General features: G+C 38.0%; 1 protein-coding gene across 3 annotated transcripts in view; it reads right to left on the minus strand.

Annotated features, from left to right (window-relative positions):
- LOC124166576 (ryanodine receptor) overlaps positions 1–13,239 on the minus strand; it is a 149,556-nt gene that overhangs the window by 69,812 nt on the left and 66,505 nt on the right. For 2 of the 3 annotated variants that reach the window (XM_046544142.1, XM_046544140.1), the window contains 2 exons: positions 4,112–4,147; positions 342–556 (listed from right to left, as the gene is read on the minus strand). In XM_046544142.1, the coding sequence (XP_046400098.1) occupies positions 342–556; positions 4,112–4,147 (251 nt within the window). The remainder of the gene's footprint in view (positions 1–341; positions 557–4,111; positions 4,148–13,239) is intronic. The other variant, XM_046544141.1, reaches the window with a different exon arrangement.

Raw genomic sequence — 13,239 nt, forward strand, 5'->3', positions numbered from 1 at the left:
TCCCCAGAATCAAGAATATGCTATGAGGAAAGGGCTTCCAGACGTCTGAAGAAACAGTTGATGCCTACAAAACAGCCATTTTGACTACCCCTACTTCGGTATGGAATAAATGTTATAACGACTGGTTCCATCGAATGCAAAAGTGCATTGACTATCATGGAGAGTGCTTTGAAAAACAATGTAAAAGATTTCATTATTGTACCTCTTATAGTTTTCTTCATTCCCGACACTTAAAAGGCTACCCTTGTACGCAGAAAGTTTTCTGAATGAAAGTTTTAGGAGTGGGATAGAGCAGTTGCCCCCGGAAGATTCACAGTTGGATCACACTAGCACCAACTTACCTGAGAGCAAGAGCCAGCTCTGTATTTTCCATGAGAGATGAATAGGCAACATCAAGAGGAGTGGAACCTCTCAATGAAGGCCTTGAGAGAAGAATATTTGAGTTCTCAAGGAGGAAACTTAAGTGATCAAACATGGCCTTTTGGTTCTGACGTGATGTTCTGCAGAAGTAGCACAAAAATCGACAGCAAGCAACAACCATCTCATGGGATGTGTCCTGGAAATCAACATGAAATGAAATCAGGATTAACTTTGCTCAAAATGACCCAATAAAATAAGAATGCTCCTCTTAAGCCTAAAGCTATCAAATGCCAATATGCGCCATAAAAATATGCTAACTATTTTACTTATGCTTCAACATACACATCAGTTCTGTAACTTAAGAACTGAATGTACTACCATGGAATCCTGTTGCATCAATCTTTACACTTACTTTCTTTAGGTCTCTATGTAAAGTAACAACTAGAGATGTGCGAATAGTATCCGCGAATACTCGAATACCTCGAATACTAGAAAGTATTCGATATTCGAGGTTTCGAATAGTTATGCGAAAAGTACCGCCTCGAATACCTCGAATACTTTGAATTTCGCGTCATACACTGTCGCACGCACGTCGTTGGTAGTTGACTCGGAAAAATGTAGAGAACTGTAGTCATTTAGTGCTCGCAGCGCCGTGATACTCACGTTGTCGAATTACATCAAATTGGTGGATTTTAGCGGTGAAAAGAGTTCGACGAGGGGAACCGAAAATGGTCGGGTGAAAAAATCCGAAAATCCCCGATTCCCCCCACCAGGAGAACCTCCGTGCCGTGGGATAGCAACCTTAGGGCATTTCCCACGATCCGCTATCCCCCTCCATTCAGCACTCGCCTCACCCACTCTGACGCTTTCCTCTTCTCCGAAATCAAACAAAAGGTCCAAGCTCGCGCAGGGATCGCATTACGAAGACCCTCGCTTCGAAAAAAATATCGAGTTACTAGAACAATAAAAACGTGTTTCACGCCCTCCCCCCTTTTCTCACCCACTGACCTTTTTCTGGCTACCTGCTTCGAAGTTCCCCATTTCTGGAGGTCAACTGCTGAGTGAGTACCGTGGGATACTTACATTAGCGCATTTCCCAAGATCCGGTATCCCCCTCCATTCAGCACTAGCCCCCCCTCTGAGGCTTTCCTCTTCTTCGAAATAAAAAAAAGGTCACAGCTCGCGCAGGGATCATATTACGAAGACCTTAGCTTCGAAAAAATACCAAGTTACACGAGAACAATAGAAACGTGTTTCGGGCCCTCCCTTTTCTCCCCCACTGACCTTTTTTTTCCTACCAGCTTCGAAGTTCCCCATTTCTGTGGAGGTCAACCGCTGCATGAGTCATCTATTAGCACAAACGGTGTCTAAGAATGACTTTCGTCAATTGATGTCACACCTTTATTGAATTGAAATATTAGTAACGTGCGCGTAATTTCAAAACGAATAAGACCAAACACGACGTATTTCTGAGTTTATTTAAGCATTTTACGCAAAGAAATAAATGTCAAAATACGACGGAGACTTAGCATTCTGGCGAAACTCGATATGAGCAGCAGAGCTTCTCGGAAGTTGATGCGGTATTTTTTTCCGAAAACATATATCAAGTTTCAATTTATGAATTGTGCTATAAATCTTTATTGTTACAGTCCCAGACAAAGGGATATTTTCTCAGAATATTTGGTTTCTCCCTGATAGCAATTCCAATTCATTTTCTTATCTCGTGAGAATTCCCAAAGATGGACTGAAAATAATTGAAGAAAATCCGGTGGAAAAGAGCTTGTATTTTGCAAAATGCCTCAGCTTGTCAGCTAGCACTTGGCAGCAGGAGTGGGGGTAAAGCGATGTTAGTTGAATTAATTATACGCCAAATTGTTTCCATAAAATTAAAATATTCATTAATCAGCTAAATTCCTGTTCGAATCATTTAAAGGAAATCAAAATAACTCCCCAAAATCTTGTGTTACCTGCTGCATAGGCAACCGAGTCAAACATTCCAGCATTCATCATTTAGTATTCGAGGTATTCGAGATTCGAGGTATTCGAATATTCGAGCAATGATTTAATATTCGAATTCGATATTCGAATTCGAGAAATCTGCTATTCGACCCATCTCTAGTAACAACGTATTGTCAAGATATGTACATATCTATGGATTGAAAATCATTATGATGCAGATCTAGCAAAAAAGTTGTCACTATTAATGTGAACACTATCTCTGAATAAAAAAAAATGAACTCTGCACTATTGATCTGCTTGCTGTCAGCAAACAATTCATGATGCCCTTATTCCCCACCACTAGTACGAAATGGATTTTTTTTGGCGTTCTGTTCATCATCTTTGTCTCATGATTCACAGCATGTTGCTACGCATTTCATTTGATTTCCACAAATTATTTTTTGGACAGAGAACTAGAAAGTTCTGGTCGGTCAAGTTCAAGTTTGATTTTTTGACAGAAAAGATATTAAAACCTTAGGGATATCCAAAATATATTTCATTGAGCATCATCAACCGTAAATAATATAAATAAATATTAAATAGTAGAACAATTGTAAAATAAAACAATTTTTTCCAATCTTTTGTCATTCTCTCCTACAACTTCCTTTAGGTATTTTACACTATAAGTGCAAAGTCAAATAGACACAATAAGTGAAATATACAAGTTTTTAGAATGTGAATTTACAATTGACATTTTCTTAATAGAAGTAGCAAACAAATCTCTAAAATAATCCTGGGTGCTAACAAAAATTTTTAACATTCTCCTTCAATTACACCTGCATGTTTGTTCTCAAATATCCATTACTGATAGCCTAACATAAAGTGGGAGATTAAGATTGATCAAACAAGATTGTGGCCAAATAAAGTGAATACTTGTGAACAGTTAATCATATCCATAGAGGGCAAAACATATCAAACTTTGACCTGTTATAAAATTAAGTAACACAGGTGGTATTTGTGAGAAAGTAAGACATAAAAATAACTTATGAGCATGAATAAATTTTACAGTCAACAGGAAATAAGACAACTGGGGCCACTCACTTCCACAGAATTGGTGCTTAACGTCAACTGCCCTTTTCAGCAGAAAACGTGAGAATACAAGTACAAGATAGGCACAATTACAGTTTCGAAAAAATACAATGAAACCCAGTTTTAGGCCATCATGAACAACTTCCAAAAATATTAGGTAACTAAGAATACGACGATTCAAGGACAGTTTTTCTTTCAGATTCTCACATGTAAAAATGATGTTTCAATGACACAGAGAGAATATGGGTTCAAAGAAAACCCAAAGCAGAAACATGGGTCCAAACTGGTCATGTAAATAAATTCACATAGCATTCAATTTCCTTAGAAAAGACAGTCCTGCTTTCTCATAACTCTACTAACGATTAAAAAACTGTCTCTAAAAATATACAAAAATTGATAGCTACTGTACTTTCATCACCAAGTAAACTATGTAAATCTTAAGCCATAACAAGGTTCTTGTATACTTGAAAAACTTGTATGGTTACACTTTTACCTTTCATCTACTGAACTTAATACTGGTGAACTAAGAAATTTTTATTCCCCCAAAGAATTGACTGTTCATGAATAAACAAAAACTGGGTTTTATACAACATAAAGGAAAAGTGCAGAGTGATGAAATTTAAATTATTAATATAAAAGGCATGTTATAAGATAAAATAAATAGTCCATCTAGTTAGATACACAGGATAACACTCTCTTTCACAAAACTTCACTTAAATGTTACCTGATGCTTTCTGCGTCCAAGCATAATGACTGCTTCCTTCAAAGAATGCAAGAATAAGAATTGTAAACATAATATTAAGAATTATTCTAAGTATACACCTCGTTAACAGTAAATCCTTCATAAGAGAATTAAATGTAATACTTCAAGGTTATTATTTGGGAAAATACTGGATTTCAAGGATTGGAATTAGGAATTGATTTTCAAATTTGATACACCAGCATACTCTTAAACATAAAAATTTAAAAGAGGTGATGCAATATATCTGCTAATTTTGAGAACCATATATTGAAATAGCAATTGTTTATACAGTGCAAAGGGGTACCTAATACAGTGAGTCCTCACCTACATATGGTGATAATATCAGGCAATATTTAACATTTTTTTCATTTAGCATTAAATATTGCTTTGTAATTATATAAAATCACATCCATTAAATTCTATGGAAACAATAAATTGAGTATCAAAATGACCGTATCTCTGAAGTTTAACATCCCACCCAGATAATTTATAATTGATTTAATAGAGAAAATAATCAAGGGCGTCTTCCTAATTTTCTTAATTCTCAATGAAGACATATGTAAGGATATTTAAAATCTCCAATTGCCACTTGTGATTCTACCATTCTTAATAATATAACAGTAACATGGCAAAAGGAAACACGATTATTGGTAAATATATATGTACTGACTATGCAAAATTGATAGCTAGCTATCAATTTTGCATAGTCAGTACTAAGCTTGATTTGCCGGCCTCGGTGGCAGCGGGGTAACGTTCTCGCCTGCCAAACAAGAGGTCGCGGGTTTGAGTCCCGCCTGGGTAGGTTTCCCCAGTCCAGGGCATGGTTGTTTGTGTATGTTTACTTGTTATATTTGTTGAACACCCCGGTGTAAAATGGCCAATAAGAGCTGTATCCGGTGGTTTGAGAATAAAAATAAAAATAAAATAAAAACTGGTAATGAGTGAATTTTCCTCACAAAACTGGAGACTATTTTTTCAGACCAAATATTATAATTTTAACAGCAGTGATTTTCTTCTAGGAAATTTTTATTTCAAATTAAATCAAATGGAATTCTTTAATTTCATCTTGAGAGTGAAATGAAGCTCATAAAACATTTTAGCCAATTTGATGAAAGAAAAAAAGATAGTTTTACATCTCGAGCAAAACTGACAAAATATGAATGCTAATACGAAGCTATACACAAGTTTGAAAAACTCAAGGGGCTTAACCTCTTCCCTACGTAGGGCGTGATTTCACGGCCTGAATCTTCTGATGCTAAAGAAGGAAGGCCGGATTATCACGGCTTGACGTTTTCGAAGAAAAAGGCCAAAGGCCGTGTTTTCACGATTTCGCGGTCAAGCATGCCAAGTGGGTCCCAACCGCCATTAGGGTCTCTCGGCGTGAGAGGTCCGACCCTTTCCTATTGTCCGCGTGGGGATTATCTCGGCCCATCCCGGCACTTAGTGACCCACTCAAGGAAGGTGCTCATGGTCACTTATTTGTTTATAAGTTAAAATAACTAAAAACGTTCATGTTGCATTTATTGAAAATCAATGCGAGGAATTAAATTCTGTATGTTCTGCTGATTGGTTCCAAATTTTAAACGGAATTCTAGCGTTCATATTAACGGAGTTGATCATCACATAGAACAATTTTTGGAGACGCTAAGGTTAGATGTTTAATTGTTATTTTTATTACTCACTAGCAAGTTTGTAGGAGCGATATTGTAATGATTTACATCTAAAAATATACGTTATTTTGTTAGCTACATTCTAGATGTACATTTGCGGTGAAATTCGATAGAATATTCGATTTAACTTGTATGAAAAAAAGCCCTCGTAATGTATTAAAATATGATTCTCTCAGTTCCTTGTCGTGAGCCAAAATAGGGAACTTGCATATATTTAAGATATAATCAATAGCCCCAAAATTATATAAAAATATATGTTTGCATACCTCGGTGAAAGTTTTTTTTATTATTTTATGACGTGGTTTGCGATATTTAATGCATCAAAGTTCACGAAAATTTTCAAATTCAAGTGAGAAGCGAAAACGCCCGATGATTGGCTGGTAGAAAAGTGACGTCATAGTTCAGTACGAGGCACGGCGGCACGGCCATAGTATAGGTTGCATAATGGATACATGCGACGGCGTGGTTATGATTCATTTATTGAAGTGCAGACGTATCGGAGTTGTTCATTGTGACTTCAGGGCTATTATTTGATCTATTTCTCCTCCATCGAAAGCGATAGATTGCGTAAAGTTGAAGGCATATGGTTATTCTTACGCTGATCCTAGCAAGCTTCCTGTTACTGATTCCATCATGATAACAGGGTATTTTAGTGAAACTGTAGACTTCGTCGGCTCGGAAAGTCGATGCCGAGAAATGAAAAGGTAGCTGATGTGCATCTGTAATGTTTTATAGTTCATAACAAAGTGAGACTTGCGTATAATATTGGCGAAAGCGTATACTCATGTGAAATGTGTATTCTTTTGGCAGTCCGATAGAGTCTTATGGTGAACTTATTTCCACCTCGAAGCTGTCGATGATACTTTCAACTTAAAAAATACCTTGCCTGGAGGGCGACAGGAAGCTCTGAGGAAGCCAGACTATCAATGTTTCAATTAAGTAGCGATAATATAGACGAACTTCCAACACAATCTACCATCTTGTGACTAAAAACCCCGAAGCCACTTCCTATTCTGCAGAAAGAATCTGTCAATCGCACTTCGATCAATATGATAAACACAACGTCTTCAGGTGTTAATAAGTTACTTTTGAAATGAAATACTTCCTAAATTAGAATTAAAATGTGCATGTTTTCCAAACTGAGTCTTTCATACATTTTGGGAGCTTTTCTCACGATATATCTGAAACCTTCTCTAAAAGCGAGCTCATCGTCATTGCGATCGGTTGTCACTTAAAAATTCCGTATCGGAAATCCTAGAGGGATGACTTTCGACGATGACCGTGATCACCTACACTCTCACTATCACTGGAACCCGTGGTGAAAATATCATCCCAATCCAATTTCTATTTGGTTTTAACTGGGGAAAGAGCAACATAAAACTGCGCATTCTTTGGGCAACTTTGGGTTTGACTTTCCCTCAAACACACCATTTCCCCTGTGTTGCACATCAGTCCTATCTTTATACGATGGCCTGACAACCTTTAAATGGATCCTTGGTGTGGTATAAACATACTATGTTGTTGATCTTAATTTTAATAATTGTATTTGTCGTGGCAACACTTAAGTTGTTTACTTAAACTGTGTTATTCTTGCTGAATAAAACCTTGATTAGGTTTTTACTGAAACTGATATTTTACTACAATTTATTCAGCAAGAATTCTTTAGTAAGATGGAACAGCTTTTAAAGCCAGAAAGATTTGATACTGACCCTTCACATGTGGGTGCTGAATCGAAGTGGAAACACTGGAAAAGAACATTTGCTAATTTCCTGGGCCAAGTGAACAAGGTTTCAGAAGATGGTAAACTGCAATTACTCTGCAATTATGTATCTGCTAACGTCTTTCGGTATATTAGTGACTCAGAAAACTACTCAGATGCCATCAAAATACTAGATTCATTATATATCACAAAACGAAATGAAATATTTGCAAGACACTGCCTAGCATCTAGAACTCAGCAGACGGGTGAATCAGTCGATGAATATCTCCAGGTATTAAAACAAATGAGCAAAGATTGTGAATTTCAAGCAGTAACAGCTGATAAATATAAAGATGAGTACATAAGGGATTCTTTCATACGAGGCCTCAAGAGCTCTCGTATTCGAGAAAGATTACTGGAAAACACCAACGTCACATTAGAGAAGGCCCATGACCAGGCTAGGTCACTTGAGCTGGCTGAGCTACATTCAGCGTCTTATCTGAATACAGCAGATTCAACTCCTGTTGCTGCTGCTGACCATAGAGAAGATAGCCCTGAAGATACTACAACAACATCAGCTGCTTTGGTACGATCTGAAAAATGTTTCTTTTGTGGTAACAAACGGCACCCAAGGGACTCTTGCCCAGCAAAGGATATTATCTGTAGAGGTTGCGGAAAAAAAGGACATTACCAAAAAGTATGTAAATCAAGATTTAAACATTCATCTACAAATTCAACAGCTTCTACGTCGTTTTTGGCTTCTGCAGTAACAGCACCTCTATGCCTTCAAAAATCCATGACTAAGGTATTGATCAATGGAGTGGAACTAAATGCACTTATCGATACTGGAAGTTCTCTTAGTTTCTTGAATGAACGTTTTGTGGAGAGATGCGGAATAGTCGTTAAGCCTTACTCCGGTAAGATAACCATGGCTAATTCTTCTTTGAGTTCTGATGTTACTGGATGTGGTACGCTGACCTTGAAGATTCAGACCTATACATATGCAAATATTAAGGTGTTAATCATGAAAAATCTGTGTGCTGACTTCCTGATTGGGCACGATCTTCTGAAGAGTCACTCATCTGTAGAAATAGAATTCCATGGAGAACAAACACCTCTTAAAATCTGCTCACTAGCTACTGCTCGAGTTCCAGCAGCATCGCTATTTGCCAATCTCACACCAGACTGCAAACCCGTCATAACTAAGTCAAGACGTCACACAGAATCCGACAAAATATTCATCGCTGCTGAAGTGGAAAAATTGCTCAAAGAAGGTGTAATAGAACCTAGTAACTCACCATGGCGTGCTCAAGTTTTTGTAGTTAAGGGAGAAAATCATAAACCTAGGATGGTAGTTGACTACTCACAAACTATTAATAAATTTACAATGCTTGATGCCTACCCTCTCCCAAGAATAGAGGAGTTGGTACGGAATGTATCACAATACAAGATATTCAGCACCATTGACCTCAAGAGTGCCTATCACCAAGTACCTATTCTAGAATCAGATAAGCCATATACTGCTTTTGAAGCTGCTGGAAAACTTTACCAGTTCCGCAGAATTCCTTTCGGGGTAACTAACGGTGTCCCAGCTTTCCAGAGAAACATTGACAGAATTATCAAGGAAGAAAAGCTCAAAGGTACTTTTCCTTATCTAGATGATGTAACAGTTTGCGGCCATGACCAACAGGAACATGACCAAAATTTGGAAAGATTTTTAGGTGCAGTAGAAAAGTATAATCTGACATTAAACCAAGATAAATGTAAATATTCAACTAAATCTGTGAAAATATTAGGATATCTGATCGAAGATAGAGTTATAAAGCCTGATCCGGATAGGCTTGCACCTTTGATGAACCTACCTGTCCCAAATGACATGCCAGCCCTTCAGAGAACCTTAGGTATGTTTGCTCACTATTGCCGATGGATTCCCAAATTTTCAGAGAAGATTCGCCCTTTTCTGGTAAAAGGACCATTCCCGCTGTCTGAAGAAGCTGTGACAACATTCAATTCACTCAAGAAAGATGTAGCAGAGGCATCACTCTCTGCAATAGAAGAAAATACACCTTTTCGAGTAGAAACTGACGCTTCAGAGTTTGCCATTGGGGCCACCCTGAGTCAAGCCGAACGTCCCATTGCCTTTTTCTCTAGGACACTTAATGCAGCTGAGCAAAGACATTCCTCTGTTGAGAAGGAAGCTTATGCTATTGTGGAATCACTGAGGAACTGGAGACACTACCTTATCGGAAGACATTTTGAGGTCATCACTGACCAGAGGTCTGTTGCCTTCATGTTTGATCAGTATCACTCAAGTAAAATAAAGAATGAGAAAATTATGAGATGGCGACTTGAATTAGCTAATTACAAATTCGATATCATTTACCGACCAGGCAACCAAAACACAACTGCAGACACAATGTCGAGGATTACAGCAAGTACCTACTTAGAGGGAAGAATGAACCTCAAAGAACTACATGATGCTTTATGTCATCCGGGTGTAACAAGAATGCACCACTGGGTTAGAGCTAAAAACCTGCCCTACACACTAGAAGAAATTAAAGGAGTGATTAATTCTTGCACCTGCTGCAATGAATTAAAACCTCGATTCTGTAGAAATGAAGGGCAGCTTATAAAGGCAACTTCTCCATTTGAGAGATTAAGCTTAGACTTCAAAGGACCCTTACCTAGCTCATCCAAGAACCGTTTTCTACTGACTATTGTTGATGAATATTCAAGGTTCCCTTTTGCATTTCCTTGTACAGATATTTCGGCATCTACTGTTGTGAGAGTATTGACTATGGTGTTTTCGCTCTTTGGTACACCAGCTTATATACATTCCGACAGAGGAGCTTCGTTCATGTCACATGAACTGAAATCATTTCTCACCTCCTTAGGCGTTGCTACAAGTAGAACTACTGCCTACAGCCCCCAAGGAAATGGTCAGGTCGAAAGATACAATGGAAGACTGTACTTTTGACCTTAAAGTCAAAAGGGTTAAAGACAGAACAATGGGAAGAAGTGCTTCAGTCAGCACTTCACTCTATTAGATCACTGTTGTGCACCTCAACAAATGCTACCCCACATGAACGTATGTTCACTCATCCCAGAAGATCTTTCAATGGTCGCTCCTTGCCTACATGGTTAACTAAACCAGGTCAAGTTTTAATGAAAAACCATTTGCGGCACAGCAAGTATGACCCGATTGTTCAGGAAGTCGAATTAATAGAGGCAAATCCAGACTATGCATATGTAAAGCTTCCCAATGGGCAAGAATCAAGTGTTTCCATTAGACATTTGGCTCCAAGAGGGGACTTCCCAGTCAAGCTTGACGGACCTCCCTTGAGCCCATCTATTGACTCCGGAGAACTGACATCACAAAACTCCTCATGCGATGAAGAGACAGGGCAAGATAAGGGCATACCTAATTCGAGTAAGAGTGTCTCTGAACAACCCAAGAGTCCATCTCCACAGAAAGGTTCTCCACGTGGACGGCAGCGAAGGCTACCAGCCTATCTAAATGACTACATCAGATACTAATCGATTTTTAGTGGGGGTGAATGTGGTATAAACATACTATGTTGTTGATCTTAATTTTAATAATTGTATTTGTCGTGGCAACACTTAAGTTGTTTACTTAAACTGTGTTATTCTTGCTGAATAAAACCTTGATTAGGTTTTTACTGAAACTGATATTTTACTACACTTGGTTTATCCTGACAACCAACTAAATGGAAATTGCTGATCCACACATGTCCATTCTTATCTCCATAGTTTCCAAATCAAAGGCAGCGGAACATTCCTCTTGTGACTCAACTTTTTTTTTTAAAAGCAAGCAACGGCGTAGAATAAAATCAAAGAATGCTGCGATTCATTTTTTGTGACCACCTCTGGATTCCATTCTTTTTCCATCTACAACTTCCTTTATCTTTCGGGGTAAACCATGGGACAAAATAATGTTTAAATATTTTCATTAATTTATAACAAAATATAAGTTCGAAAAATACCCAAAAGCCATTTTATTAATCCGCACTGATGAGTGTAAATTAATGTGGAAGATGAATGCTGTAAACGTAGTAGTTTTCCTTAGGTTGAGTTGCAAAGTTCATGAAGTTGACAAAACGGCTAATTTTTCGGTGCGCGGAGTCATTTATTGCGCTGACCGTGTCTACATTTTTCAATTTTTTTGTAATAAAATAAATCAGAATTTAGGATAAAATTTCCTTTAAAATGACGTATAGTTCATTATTATAGCATGTAGTGAAGCCAGGATATAAATTTGCCAAGTACAGCGGCACATCATTTTGACGCCGACAGTAGAAGAAAACGCTGTCTTCTTGGCTGGCACTCGAATGCATGAGGATCAACGTTGCTCTATATTTTCATATTTCCTCCCTTGATTTTAAACATCATGGAATTTTCTATGTCCTTCCGTAACTGAAATTTGATAAGTGCCTTAATAATTTGAGTCCATCGTAACGATCGTAACCATCGAGAAACACCTATCTCGATTTTTGTTCGGAAGTTGAGTTTTTATTCTACGGCGGCCGAATTATCGAATAATCTATGTTTCAAGTTATTCAGTCAATGAAATATGGAAATATTATTAATATTAAAGTTATCTTCGCTCAAATAGCACACGGGTTTATCATTCCGTTTATCATACTCTTATTTTTCCGAAACGCTCATCCCGACAGACGGCATGCATCGAGGCTTTTCTTCTAATTTCCTCCGTGGGAATGCAGACGAAATTTTTTTCTGGGGTGTTATTGCACAGAGGAACAATGCACCACTTGTAATTTTTCCTTATTTCACCCATGTTCTCCTTTAAACGCAACGTGGCTCTTCCAAACCTGCAGTTAGGGGGCCTTCACAGTTCGGCGTTGCGTTGACGCCGCGGCTAGCGAGCCAATCAGAGCCCGTCTTTGAGAATTGATGACGTCACGTCTCCAGCTCGCTGCGTCGTCGCAGAAAAACTGAACCTGTCGGATTTTCTCTGCGTCAAGGCGGCAGTACGCCGACGATTTCGAATTGGTGTTTGTTTCTGGGTATACAAATATGCAAGATTAGCTCTAATGGGAGTGGCAAATGCTGTGTATTTCACTATTTACTACTATATTGAAGTGTTCAGCCTAGATATTTCGTATCTTTCCTAAACATAAGACGAATGTTAATCATAAATTAGATTACAATCACTGAGGAGCATAGATTAGCGTAACAGATATCCGTACATGGTATCGCAAGCTAAATACAGCGTGAGAGGTGCTTGTTGGTGAGTACGGTCGCTTAAATTCCAAGTGATATCTAATAATCGTGCCCTCATAATCTACTCGGTTAGAGCTATTTAGATAACGTGACTAGGACAATCTGTTTGAACAACAGTTATCATTAATAAATATTCCTGATAACATTCCACGTTATTCATGTTCATTGATGTATGTAATTAGCTATTTTTCGAATATTCCGAGTTAAGAAATAAAATTTAAAGGTCATAATAATGCATAGTCAAGGGTCATCACTTCACATAACTTCAAATGCTATTTATAGTTAAGAAGAATATTTTAAGAAATGAAATTGTGTTAACATGCAGAAAACAACATATGTATTGTGCGTTTAGTTCGAAATCAAAAGATGATATGCTCACAGGCTGATTTTTAGGAGCCAACGCCTTTTGCCTTTCATTTGTTTTCGCAACGCAGAGCTGTGAAGGGCTCCAGCTTGCTGCGATGAGTTAGCTCCGCCCC

This window comes from Ischnura elegans, chromosome 10, assembly GCF_921293095.1.
Source record: "Ischnura elegans chromosome 10, ioIscEleg1.1, whole genome shotgun sequence".
Taxonomy (NCBI): domain Eukaryota; kingdom Metazoa; phylum Arthropoda; class Insecta; order Odonata; family Coenagrionidae; genus Ischnura; species Ischnura elegans.